This window comes from Aulonocara sp. 'chitande type north' Nkhata Bay, linkage group LG19 (assembly GCF_057382095.1).
Source record: "Aulonocara sp. 'chitande type north' Nkhata Bay isolate Kocher_YH1m ecotype deep benthic linkage group LG19, A_spYH_male_GT1.1, whole genome shotgun sequence".
In the NCBI taxonomy this organism is placed as follows: Eukaryota; Metazoa; Chordata; class Actinopteri; order Cichliformes; family Cichlidae; genus Aulonocara; species Aulonocara sp. 'chitande type north' Nkhata Bay.
Window position 1 is genome coordinate 21583184 of NC_141362.1, and position 13775 is coordinate 21596958.

Here is a 13775-nt window from a genome sequence, read left to right on the forward strand (position 1 = left end):
TTAATGTGTCTGTATGTTTGAACAGGCATACTTAACTTTAATCTGTGGCTTCTATTGACACTGTGAAGCACTTTGTAGAAAAGTACTATACAAATAAAATAATAATAATAATAAGAATAAGAATAAGAATAATAATAAGAATTATTATTATTATAAAAATAAAGAAAGAAAGAAAATATACATAGTTGTTCTATTTAATCAAAAGTACACAGGGAAATATAAGCAAAAATCAGAAAGTATATCTTCACTCAGTTTCTTTTCTTTTCCTTTCTTTTCTTTTCTTTTGTACAAGGACATTGCTATTAAACATGAGGAAGAAAAAAGTTTGGAAGTCCTCGCTGCCTCAGTAAACCCCGCCCGGTAACAGGCGTGGTTTGCTGAGGGAAAGCGGCTCCCACCTCCCTCCTTCTCTATATTTACTGGCTGGCTGTCACAGCAGCTTCTGTACCAGAAACAAATCAGTCTCCGTATTGCTTCACCTTACTCTGTATGGTCTACATCCCGCAGACATGGACTTCCAAGTGTTGATGTACACGGTGCTATCGCTTTCTATCATCCGCGCGTTTGCGCTCTAGCTGTGCGCTCCAGGCCCGAGGAGCGTCCAGCTGCTGACGAGAAAGGGACTGATATTATTTTCTCATCCATTGACACATCACTGTGCAAGAGAGAGGGGGAATAGTAGAGACCTAGCAGCAGAGGAGACCACACAGTCGTGACAGCTAAGACCGTTTCTGGATATCGGACAACAGACAGTCGCTTTTTTGTGTCCTCCATCATGGCGAGTGACTCTCCAGCACGGAGCCTGGACGAAATCGACCTATCTACTTTGAGAGTAAGATTAATTTACGTTTAATTTCTGTTAAAGAAAAAAAAGAAAAAGTGTGTGTGTGCGTGTCTGTGTGTAAGAAAATTGATGTGTGCACTCGCGCGTTCCTCCTTCTCTTGCACCTGACAGTGCTCCCTGAATAACAACCGGCACAGAGCAGAGGAGGCTGCAAAAGGCGGATGTGCGGGAGACGGGCCGCCACAGTGTGTCAAATTATAGATCAAATTATATATAGACATTAACTAACATTACAGCTGGCTCGCACATCTGAAGGCTTATTTTCATTCAAGTCAGTTACAGGAAGGTCGGTGTTGTGTGTGATGCTGAATTGAGGTTGAGGCTGTGATTTTGCTGACCTGGATAGGGGGTGTTGTGTATCTTCTTTCAGTGGGCCAGCCTATTATAGCCTCATCAGAATTGATTCAGAGTGGAATTTAACCTATTTCAACCACACGCTGCTGATTCTCTTGGCTTGTGTATTGTAAGAACACGACAGAAACTGCTTTTAAGTCAAACTCATATTCATCCAGATTTCCTCTCTTTTGCTGTTCATCATGGTATTTACTCAGTGTATGTGTGCGCGTGTGTGTGCAAGAGAGAGAGGGAAGTGTGCCAACCTACCTGTAGTCACTGTAACCTACTCAAAGTCACAACTGAAGCCTTGCATGCTGCAATAGCCAGTTCTTTTGTTCATCCAGTATGTGCTGTAAGCCATAATACACACAAACACGCACACACACATGTGCACACAAACAGACAGGCATACACAAACAGCCGGTGTTTATGTGTGCAGACCCGTATTTTCACTTCATTGGGCAGTACGTGTGTTTCTAATGTGTAGGTGTCTGCCAAGCTGATAGTCAACTGCATAAAGCAGTAAGGGATGCTTCAGCTAAAGACCCGTTTGCCGCTTTGAGAAACAAAACCACATCCCTCTTGCTTTGTCTCTCTCACACAGCGCAGTTGTCGTCTGTTTGTGCCCACATGCCATTTTTGTCTCCGGTTCTGTCTTTGCTGGTCTCTTGCTTGCTTCATGGTTTCTCGCCTACTTGTTTCTGCTCCACTAACACCAACTCATCCATCTACCTCCATTCCATTTCTTTTCTATCAATTTCATCACCTGTTTTTCTATCACCTTGACTATCTGACTGAGTGAATGTACCTCCCTGTCTCTCTGCCAGTCGCTCTGTCTCCTAGCATTATGTCTCTGCGCCCACCTCCTTGCACTGCTTGAAAGAAGAATAACATTTCCAAGGAATTGTGAATCAAGTGTTTAGGAAAATAAGTGCTACTTTTCAGGTTTACACCTAGCAAAATTTCATCAGCGGGACAAGCTCTATTAAAGACAGAATGGAAAGAGAAATCTGAAAGAAGAAGAGGAGTAGAACAAAACAGACAGAGAAACACTGAAAGAGGAATGAGGAGGCGAGTGGGAGTTCAGCCATGGATGCCTTATTCTTTAGGAGGCAGGATTTCAAGTGTCTGTCACTGTGACTTAGAGGCAGCTTACATTGATGTGCAGATGCGCATGTTTGCCTTTACATAGAAGTGCATTTAGGAGTATCGGAATATTTAATTTTGTCAAATGATTACTACTATCTTAAAAGTAGTGATGATTTCAAAACACTAAGAGGCTTAAAGGTTTTTGGCAAGAGCAGAATCCTATGTTACATATTTCATTTGATGAAGTGGTGCAGCTCTAAAAAAAGTTTTCATATTTTTCATAAAAATAGTACTTGAGTCAAAAGATGGAAGTGGACAAAATAGAACAGAAAAAATAGAATAGAGATTTCCTACCACCATAATGCTACATTAAGGGAAGCCAAAACTTTTATTTTAATATTTTTCCCCAACACTATACTCCAGCTATTTCCTTGTAATATTATGTTGTGAATGTCTTATGTGATTTCCTCCGTAACCAAGTTACACAACCTGAACAACATGTTTTACAAGCTGAAATAAACAATGATTTCCAGAGAAGTCTTAAACAAACCAAGGTTTGTCCATTCAACATGTACGAACAATACCTATCTTCCCGAGCAATACATACGTGCGCGCACACACACATAGACAGACACACACATGGTCTAAGATGAAGTTACAGTCATCCACTGCTGGACTGGCTAGACAGGAAGTAGGTCAGCTGGCTCTGACGAGGTGGGGAGGGTTGAGTGGGGGCTTATAAATACTGGGCTTGGTGAAGATGGTGGGGCATTGTGTTTTAGTCTATATGAGTGTATGGTTGGGGGGGGGTGGGGGGCTGTTCCAGGGCTAGAGCTTCCTTATAGGCACAATGAGCATCACACAGACACACACACTTACAAGAGACAGACAGAATTGAGTGGGAAGTAAAGTGGAAAAAGAAGTGGTTTTTCATGTTTGCTGCCTCTGCATTTTTTCCTCTCTTGCTTTGTTTTCATATGCCTTGTCAGGTCTCTGCAACATCTGCTGGTGTGACACATCAACCCTGCGGCACCTGCATAGATGCATCATGTTTTATTTTAGTGGGGAAGGCCAGACTTACTAGAGGCATTCACAGAAATGTTGCTGCTCTGGCCCATCCTACCATGACCCGCAATAACCATAAAAAAATATCATACAAGGTTGAATACTTTAAAAATTCTTTAAATACAGACAGTGGTTTTTATGCAAAGTGATGCGAACACACACAGGTCAGAGGTGTCAGGAGCACAAGCTCATCTAGTCAGCTGACTAGAGCAACAGATGGCAAACCAGCAGGAAGTCCAGCCAGAGTAATACACACACAGACACACACACCACACACTAATACTGGCAGTAGACTAATGTGCTGTGCTGGGAGTCAGGTGTGAAAGCTGAGATGAAAGCGAGAAAAGGTGAAAGGATGAAGGGATAGTGACATGGTCAGAGAAAGACTAAGAGAAAACGCAGAGGGAGAAAGCTGGATTGAAGATGAAGGCAGCTTAGAGAGATTTACAGGAACATTGAGAGACAGTGAGAGAACCCAAGAAGGGAAGAAGAAAATGACAAGAGGGCTGAGCTCGGGGTAAAGGTGGAGATGTGACCAGTGACTAAAGTAGTTCAAGGCAAAGACCCATCTCTAGAGCCTCTCCCTCTCAATCCCTGTTGCCCAGTAAGGCCACATTCCTCTGCCCCTCACTATGGACTCCATAGTAACGGGGCCACAGCAGTGCCCAAGGCTTACACAGAGCTTATTCATGAATAGTCTATATACTGTATGGCAGACTGTCGCTGAGAAATGCCCCTCTCCCTCCCACCCTCCCTTCCACTGTGCCTGCCTGCTTCTAGTTGACCTATTTTTTCCCCCTCAAGTCACTAATGGAGTTAGATTAAAGCTTTAATTCCCTGCCATAAGTATTAAAATGTATAAGTAGTTGTGGTCTGCATGCATGTTTTACTTATTTAAGCCCTCCAGTGTAGCTTTTATTATTATTATAGTTAATTAATTATTTATAACATACCATAATATATTTGTAAGCATCTATAAGGATTGATGGGCACATTTTAATTATTGTACTTTATTAGATCTATAAAAACCATCACTTGATATGGTACCTGAAAGAGTTGTTGTAAACAGTTATGTGCCTTTAACTATTTTAGTGTTGTAAACTATGTATTACACATTTTGTGTGTGTTTATGAATGATTAAAATCCTTTAAAAATGTAATAATCAGTATATAAAACTATGATATCAAATTAATAAATGCTGGTATTTTGCTTCTTGCAACTTGCTAGCTCATTTCAGGAAAAAAGTAAGTGAGCCAAGAAAAGATGTAGGAAAGGATTCCTTGGCAAACCTCACATGAGTAGTTTGTTGTGTATAAGCACTGACCGCACTGTCTGCTTTCTAAACGACTTCTTAGAAGTGCTTGACAAAAACCAAATGTAGACTGTATAAAAAAGATGCACGTAGCCACCTTGATGTCCTCCGTGAGTTTGTAAACTCCTGGTTTGCATTATGCATGGCAAACATCATGAAAAACATCAAGAGCTCCAGTTCCATGACTTAAAACAGTCAAAGTGCAACATATCGAATGCGTTCTATTCCAGCATGTTTGAAAGTATGCACTGCACCACATACTAGCTTCCTTTTTCACCCCTCTCATTCAGTGACGCACAAGTGCACACTTACACTTGATCTGAAGTGTTTGAAGGAATCATGTGCATGCAGACAAGTCCATAATAGGAGTGATCCCTCCATTGTGTCACACTCACATTGTGCAGGGCAGCAAGGAAAGAAAAATGTATTGAAATGACAGAGGGATGTAGAAAAGCAATTCATGCAGAAGGGGAGGAGTGATGGGCAAATGGGGATAGGGAAAGGTGTGAGATTGCAAGTTGGCAGAATCGGGTGGCGAGAGGTTCTGTTGCATTGCAGAACAAACCCTGCAGCGTGTACCCTCTTCAGTGGCCTGTTAATCTGTGATTAGAAGTGGACTCCTGCTAATGTACTGTACATGTCTGGGTGAGATGTACTGGGAATTGGGCTACAACGACATCTCCTTGTAAAAACAAGCAGTGTTGAGCTGTGTTGTTAAGTGTAAGTGGTTTTATAAGAGGCAAAGCTGGCCCCAGCATGACTCCTATCATCCTCTTAGAGTCCCTAATTCAATCCACCTCACATCTCTGAAAATCACTTTCTACAAAAATTAACTGCACTCACCTGGTCACTGGCTAATGCACAGAAAGATATACTACAGATATACAATAGGTAAATATGAGCTTGGCAAAAATCTTGATCTTGGTGAGTGTAAAAAGTAACATTTTGAGTTTAACTTTTACTGCATAAAGGCTGGTGATATAATGCTAAAGTACTGTTGTGCGATACAAAACTATACATAAGCCATGTTATAGTAACTCAGGGTGCATTGGGATTATTTGATAAGTTTTAAGCACAATATGGATGTACTGTCAGCTTATATGGTATACACATTTTGGCCATCTGGAGTCAACCTCTTGAGCTCTTTGTCGCAATCCTTAAGACTTTCTAGAGCAATTTTGCGGTATAGGGGTGTGGGCTGTATATTGGGCCAGTAGTATTGCCATGTGGGTTTTTTTTTTTAGTTTACAGTTGTATCATGAAAGATTCAAATAATTGCCAGAATCCAAAAGTTCAAAACACAGCATTGCAACAGGATGATCAATAGTATTCACATCAACTGCCAGTTGTCTTAGTCATGTGGTTTGTTAGTTTGACCCACATCACATTACGCGTAACGTTATACAAGTTTAGCAATTGTCTATGTGAAAATAGAGATTTGTGCAATTTTAATTTTATTTCCTCAGCTTTCGTTGCAAAGCTTGCACAACTCACTGCTGGGTCTGGTTGAAATAATCATGACTGTTATGACTATAAAGACACTTCAAAGTCTTACTTTTTAGCAGCAGGAATGTACAATAAAAATATGCTAAAAGACCTGAAAGAATTTGTTATTTTCTGATAAGCCAATTTTTTTTAAACAAATAATTTGAGAAGTGGTTTTGTAAATCGTCATCTTAATCAGAATACTCATAGCTTATCTTCTCAGATGTGATGATTTAACCTTAATAGACCTTCTGTCTTTCTCTGCTATATTATAAATATATGACTCTAAACTTTGCATTGAATAAGCTATCTGCTGTTGGTCTGTCATTCACAAAGATAAAGATAGCTGGTAAAATGTAGCGTGATTGGGATGTAGCTGCAAACTGATTCACTAAACCGGAAGAATAATTGTTTGTGTCACCATGTAAATGTACTGTCATAGATTAGATTTCCAGCATCTGCAGTGATTATTTTCAATTTCATCGGGACTCTAATGTTCACTTATTGTACTGCTGTTTTTGTGTGTTAAATGTGTTGCCTCTGTCTTAATTTTATTTTTCATTTTTCCTCTCCACTTTTAATTTGAAGTCACATGTCACTTGAGCATATTTTTAAAGTATGTAACTGTGTTGTGTGATTGATATGAATACTAATGTTTGGAGCTGAACTCATAAGAGAAATCAGAACTAAGTAAAATCTCATACAAAGACCTTAGTGACTACTCTCTAGTGCAATGTGATCTTTAGATTTAGTATTGGTTTAATTCATAACACAGCTGATATATGGCTGATACAATGAACAAACAGACACAGCATTAGAGAGTAAAAGTGGCTTTGGTTAGACTTTACACAATGGCATCGAGGTGTGGTTTTGTCAAAGGAATTCACATACCTCGAATGCATCAAAATGTGTCAGGCAACAAAGCATTGAGTCATACATTACTTCTCAAGAAGGGTGAGTCTACTTTGTAAGTAACAGTTGATTCGTTGTTAATAGCTCTACTGAAAATCTTTAATTACCTTGTTTACACATGGCCCTCTCAGCCTTGTAATCCGCTGGAGCAAGCAATATATATTTAAGAGTCAGCTGCATTTCTTATGGCCTTTGCATGCAACTTGTTCTGATCAGATTGATTATGTTTCCATGTGTATTCAGCCATGCTTAGATCACCTGATAGCGATTTTATGTGAGTAATTTGCTCTGGTTTTAACATTAGTTTTAAGGTTAAAGCTAGGATTAGCTTTTGGTTAGATAGGAGTTAAAGTTAGGAATGTAGTGGAGAGAATTAAGGTTAGGCTGTAGAATGAAAGAATGAATGCAGTCAGTAAAAGTCCTCACACATGTCGTAAAGTGGCTTTCACAAGGGCTGCAGGCCTGCTCTTAAAAATCCATTATTAATGGACTCTGCTGCTCATGGGCCAATATTCTCTGTCTGGAGCAAAAGAGACAAGCCATTACTGTATTCATCTCATGTACCAAAAGTTAATACAATGTACTTGTGACTAGAGCCTGACTGATATAGGATTTTTAAGACTGATACTGCTACCGATATTTGGTGCTTTAAAAATCTGCTATTACATATAACGACCGATATGTTTTTTTTCTGTAACTTTTGTTATGTGTAGTTATTGAATTGCTCATTACTTTTTACATTTTAATTTGTCAGCTGTTATAAATACTGATAGTGATAGATTTGCAGATAGCTATTGGCCAATAAAATCATCGCTGACAATTGGTCAATTAGCTGTTACCTACATTAACTTATTAGAAAAGCTGTATGAAGTACAATAAAGGTTATCGGTGACCAGTCAGTGTCATGCTTCTATCATGTTGCAACGGCTTATAGAAAATAAAGGAAGTCGTGTTCTTTTGTGGCTTTGAAAAATTCTTAGAGAAGCGTCTGAACTGGAATAAAGCTAAGTAAGAAAAAAAACTGCACCGTCATCAGACAGAAGCCTCTGCTCAAAAGTTGTCTGTGGGTGTCTTTACATCTGTTGGTGGATCCTCATTCTTCTTTCTCTGAGCACTTTTTTTAATGTATCACAAGCTATTTTTAATGTACTGTTATTCAGCAGCTTTATAGAGACGCACAGCATGATTAATTGGCCACCAATGGGGTCATATGGCTGTCATGTGACCCTGGCAAAGACTCAGCAGGAAAACAAAATGAAAAAAAAAAAACCCCCAAAACAAAACAAGGAAGTAGGCCGAATTGTTTCAGTTACAGGGAACTCCAACCCACAGACGCACAGACGCAGATGCAGTCTTAGAGGTGGCCACGTGCCGAGAGCTGATTCTGCAAGTGGCCTCTAAAATATGAATGATATTGTACTATATTTTTGTGGGTAAGCCTAAAGATATGTATGAACTGAAGCATTGCCTTTGTACCTATATGTATTTTCTTTTCTTTTTTTTGCACGTGAACGTTTCTGTTGTGTGTAAACAAAAAAGGAAACGAGAAGGCATCCTTCGATGAATCTCGAGACAGACTGTCAGAACTTTGTTTGCGGCTCTGAGAGTTGATTCACACAGCTGTCAAGCACACACATGGAGATGCACACACAGAAGTAGTGAGAGATAAAGAAAGTAAACGGTGAAATAATCTACCTCTATAAGCTGGCAACACCGGTCACATGCACACTCAGAATGCCCATGTTAGCACTGTTAAAAGCAACTAGCAGTCTCTCTCTAACTTTCTCTCTTTCACGTGCACAAGCATTTACTTAGACATACACTCATCATTTTGTGCCCACTCATACTTGTTAGAACATTTGAACACTATCCCTGTGTAGGAGTGTGTTATTGGCACAGTGTGTGTGTTTTTGTGTGCATGTAGTTTTGAGAGTGTGAGAGAGCTAGACAGCGGGAGGATGTACTTGAGACAGAAAGTGAGAGAATGAGTTTTGCGATGTGTGCGCGTGCGTTTGTGTACGAGGAAAAGCGCATGTGTGTGCTGGCGTCTGCAGAACACAACGGAGGGGTGAAAAACGACAGAAAACAGGAAGAAGGGAACAAGAAAAGCGCAAGGCCCTGTCTTCAGAAACAGCTGACAGGTTGACAGGTCTGCTGAGACCAACAGAAACAAACATATGGAGACAGAGTGAGAGAGACAAAGGGAGGGATGGGGAAAGGCAGAGACACTGAGAAGGAAGAGGGGGAAGTTGAGACAGAAGAACAGAAGAAGGAGAAAATGCATTTTAGAAGTCTTAACATTTATGCAAACCCCTTAAAATAGGCTATAGCGTTACCTGTTTAACATCAGAGGAAAATCTTTTTTCATCTGTGGTATGTGGTTCACTAGCACTGTGGTAGCGCACGTGTCATGCCAGCAAAGTTAGCTGCAAGTTCAATTGAAAATTCACAGACATGATATGAATGTGAAGTGCAAACAGTGAGAAAGAGAAAGTACGTGATAAAAAAAAAAAAAATAGATGAACTGCGAATGCAAGACGGGAGGAAAGTGATAAGGTTAGAAAAGAGGGACAAGGATGCAAATAGAATACATGTGTGGCTGTTCAGAATAGAAATTAAAAAAAAGATGTATTATTGAGAGGGGAATTGTCTGTGAGAAAGGAGTATTGTGTAAAACTCTCTGTTCTTTAGGTTTGTATGAGTCCCAGTGTAGATCTACATAATAGTGCAGTTTATTTTTGGTGAATCAGCAATGAAATAAGCCTTTAGCTTTGCCCCCAGTTGAAGAATCACATTTTTAAACATCTTCTTTTGCTCTAAAAGAAGAATGGAATATAAAAAACGGATCAAAGATTTATTTGAATACCCAGTAGAGTTGGCTGTAACATACTGTAATCCACATTCCAGTGAGCTGGTAATGACATTTTCAAAAGTCTGAACTATCATTGTAAGATTACATGCTTTATTGTGTTGTCATCATGAACATGTCGAGTGAATAAAACCTCAAGAATAGCTCCAGCGTTCTGGTTGAGGACAGTTGATGTATTGATGAATGATGGCCACATTTATCAAACTTGTGAATGACAGCGGCGGGGAGAAAAGCTGGTAAAGCTGGTAAAAGGACCTCAGTGTTTCTGGAACTCTGAACCTCATTCACTGTTGGAATGAGAGCAAAGTGCAGATAAAAGAGTGAGACAGACATAGATGGACTTCAGCTGGTTGGAAAACAGAAGCTGGAGGAGCAGAGAGAGTGTGAAAGAGACAGGGAGAAAGAAAGAGAGAGAGAAGGAAGGAGAGGGTAAATGCCAGCTATTGTTGGAATGCCGTAGCAACGTGCAGCAGAAAGGAAGGGGGAGGTGTGTGTGTGTGTGTGTGTGTGTGTGTGTGTGTGCACAGGGTCAGTGGGTTTTATGCTCAGTTCAAGCTGCTCCTTTTCAAAGATGCGTTGAGTTGTGTTGGCAACCTAGCGACCGTGGGCTTAAATTATTAGCTAGTCTGGATGCATGCCTAAAGCAATCCAGCACTGCATTTCAGAATAGTGTATCAACACTCTGGGAGCTTTACTGAGACATTACTGCTCATTTAAACTACCTGCACTGTTTAGAATACATGCCCACTGTTGTAATATGGATTAAAAGACTCAACGCTGCATGCAACATCAACATGCTAGCATGCTCAGAATTACAGTGTGTTGATGTTAAGTAGATATAATTTGTCTGTTAACATGCTAACATTTATCACTGAGCAATAAACATAAGATGAAGCTAAGGCTGGAGGGAATGTAATCCTTTTTTTGATGATGGCGCTGGATGTAAAGTTACTTAAACCCCCATATCACCGCTCATTTGCTTCTCTTTAGACTCATCTCTGATCACCATCTGATTAAAATTTCTAGACAATTCATCTGGCAGCTGTGAAGCTGTCTCTTCCTGTACCTAAGACTTAGACCAGCTGAAGGCTTTTCTGTGCAAACATATGCCATACCTTATTGCATTCAAACAATCTGAGTTTGTTTTAAGGTTATGTAGAGCTGAGTGTCTGTATTCTAACCATTCCACTGTCTTTTCTTTGAATTTACAGGATCCCGTCGGCATCTTTGAGCTGGTTGAGCTGGTGGGAAATGGCACATATGGGCAGGTGTACAAGGTGAGACTTATATACACTAAGAATGTCGTTCTGATAGCATGCTCCTCATTCTTATCAGTTTTTTATTTAGCCTCTGCAAGTAGCCCGCGTGAAACAAAGAAAGACAATGTAAATGAAGGAGCATAGGAAATAATACAGGAGATAAAAGAAACCCCACAGCTGTGGTGAAACTGTAGATGTGTAAAAGTACGATAACCTGCTAATTTTTCTTGTCCCTTTAAATAACACTTTACTCTCTTTACTGTTTTTAGACCTCTCTTATCTCAGCAATGCTTTAACCTTTTGAGGTTTTTCTGGGACACAGGAAGTACTCGTGCTAAGTCGGTCTGCATTTGTGACATCACTGTGGTTTGTGCTTTTTGTTGTCAGATGGGCTCAGCTGTTTCCCACAGTTATTTAAACAGAATCTCTCAGTCCATGTCACTGTCTGAGCTTCCTCTTCTCTTCATGACAGCCTGTCGTTCTCTGTTCCTTGCTTCCTTTTCCTGATTCTGCTGCTTTATTTTGCCTCTCTGCAGGATAGGGAAGCAGCCTGTGTCACTCTGTTTAATGACCCCTAGTTGGAATAAATATGTTTAAATATATGGACCGATAAAATATGTGGACAGCCTCTGACTCTGAAAGCCTTCAGTGCATGTATTTTGCATGCTTGAGGATGTGTCTAATGAACCAGAGACTTACGGTCAGGTGGTGATGGAGAGGAGCCTATTTAACCAAATGAAAGGTCAGACAAAGGTCAGACATACTTATCCACACTTCTAAAAATATGTGTGTGTGTGGTTGTTTGTAAGATCCAGAAAGGACGAAAAACAGAAATAATAATAACCAGTAGAATCTTTATTTTTTTAGTCTACAAATAAATAAATAATAATATTGTTTGAAACTTCAGGCCCAGGTTGGTCTTAAACTTTTTCAGTCACTTGACCAAGAAATTTTCCATGACACACACACACACACACATGCCGCTTTCTCCCCTCTGATACACATTTACCTCACACAATGTGAGTGCTTTGTTAAGGCTATACTTTACAGTCCCACTCACCCGTATTTATTTAACAATTAAGCTGATTTGATAAATTAGCTTATTTTTGTGGCTAAAAAAAGAATCATAGGCTCAGTGCCAGACTGGAATATGATGATTAGGAAAAAGGGCTTGCTAGTCATTCCTCTTTGTTACTGTATGGAAGTGGGGGAATGCAAATTTAATGACAAATGGCTTGAGAATAATGGTTACTCTTGGTGGTACAAGTATGTGCCTGGAAATGCTTACAAAGCAAACTGTGCTGCGTGTTGAAAACTGTAACAATGGGATCAAATTTAGGATGATAATGAGGTTTGAAGTGTTGTTTCTCTTCTCAGAATGGTAATTGGCTGTTGGGTTTTCCGGTTTCTTTTTTCATATGTGATATGAATCCTCATATATTTAGATTTTGGACTGCCAGTTTAATTTTAATGAAAAAAATGAAGGCCTATCTGTCATAATAGCTGTATGAAAGGGACAAACATAGCAGAAAAAAAGATTAAACTTCAAATATCATCCTGTTCAGTGCTCTATAAATACAGCTTAAACTAGGAAAGATCAGTCTCAGACACAGAGATAAGCAGCAGAGTCACTTGAGCAAAAATGTCATCTATTTTAAATTTCTCACACAGCTGAGGTTCCTCTTTCAGGCAGGCTGCCTGAAGAGGATCAACGTTTTTTGAGCAGGTGAACCTCTGACTCACTGAGATGATAAACTGACCTTCAGCCTGGCGGGTATTAGTGAAGTGGAATTGCTCTGGCTCGTTCTGAATCATTTTAAACACTTGTTATATGAGAAAAATAACACAGGACAATATCATTCTTTAGAGCTGTGGTATCTCTGTTCTGCATCAGTGAATCCTTGTCAGCGTGCTGTGCAGTTTGCCTTTTTTCGCTCAGATGAAAAGAGCAGAAGGAGATAAGAGTCAGACAGACTGCAAAAATGATTTGACTCTTTGTTTTGATTCCCAAAATATATTCAAGTTGCTCAGGGGCCAGTTTTTCTGATGTTTATGTGATCACAGAGTACAAGTTAACAAGTTATGCCTTGATTTGTGGTGTGCTACAGTTTCAAATAAACCATAAATAACAAGTAAAAAAAATCATATGGATGAAAAAAAAAATTAAAGCTAGCTTTGAGGTTATTAAAACTTTAATAAGTTTTAATTTTTAATAAGTTTTAAGGCATTTTTACATCTACACTTTAACTGAATAGAAAGATTATAAGAAAAAGTAAAAAAAAAAAGTGTTTTCTCAATTCTATTCCTACAGCAGGAAAAACACAAAATGAGTTTGCCTTATTCTGCTGTAGTAAATTGCACTCGGTGAACTATGTGTATAGTGAAGCTATAGGTTTACTATGCATGCATGGTTTTGTGCATCCATTTGTGTGTGATAGCAGCATTGTTTTATATTATTGGTTAAAGAAGGGCACTAATGTGCCACATAGTTCCACGTTTGTGTGCCTGTGAGCAAGAGATAACAGGTTTATCAGCAATTCCATTACTCCATCTAGTTAAATGATACAGATCTGGCTCTCAGTTCTCTTTCCACCATCTCTCTTT

At 39.5% G+C, this 13775-nt stretch overlaps 1 protein-coding gene across 5 annotated transcripts in view; it reads left to right on the plus strand.

Moving 5' to 3' along the window:
* Positions 1–422: 422 nt before the first annotated feature.
* LOC147306968 (traf2 and NCK-interacting protein kinase-like) overlaps positions 423–13775 on the plus strand; it is a 59648-nt gene continuing 46295 nt past the window's right edge. For all 5 annotated transcript variants that reach the window (XM_086275269.1, XM_086275266.1, XM_086275267.1 and 2 more), the window contains exons 1-2: positions 423–832; positions 11124–11189. In XM_086275269.1, coding sequence (XP_086131395.1) covers positions 776–832; positions 11124–11189 — 123 coding nt within the window. In that variant the 5' untranslated portion in view covers positions 423–775. The remainder of the gene's footprint in view (positions 833–11123; positions 11190–13775) is intronic.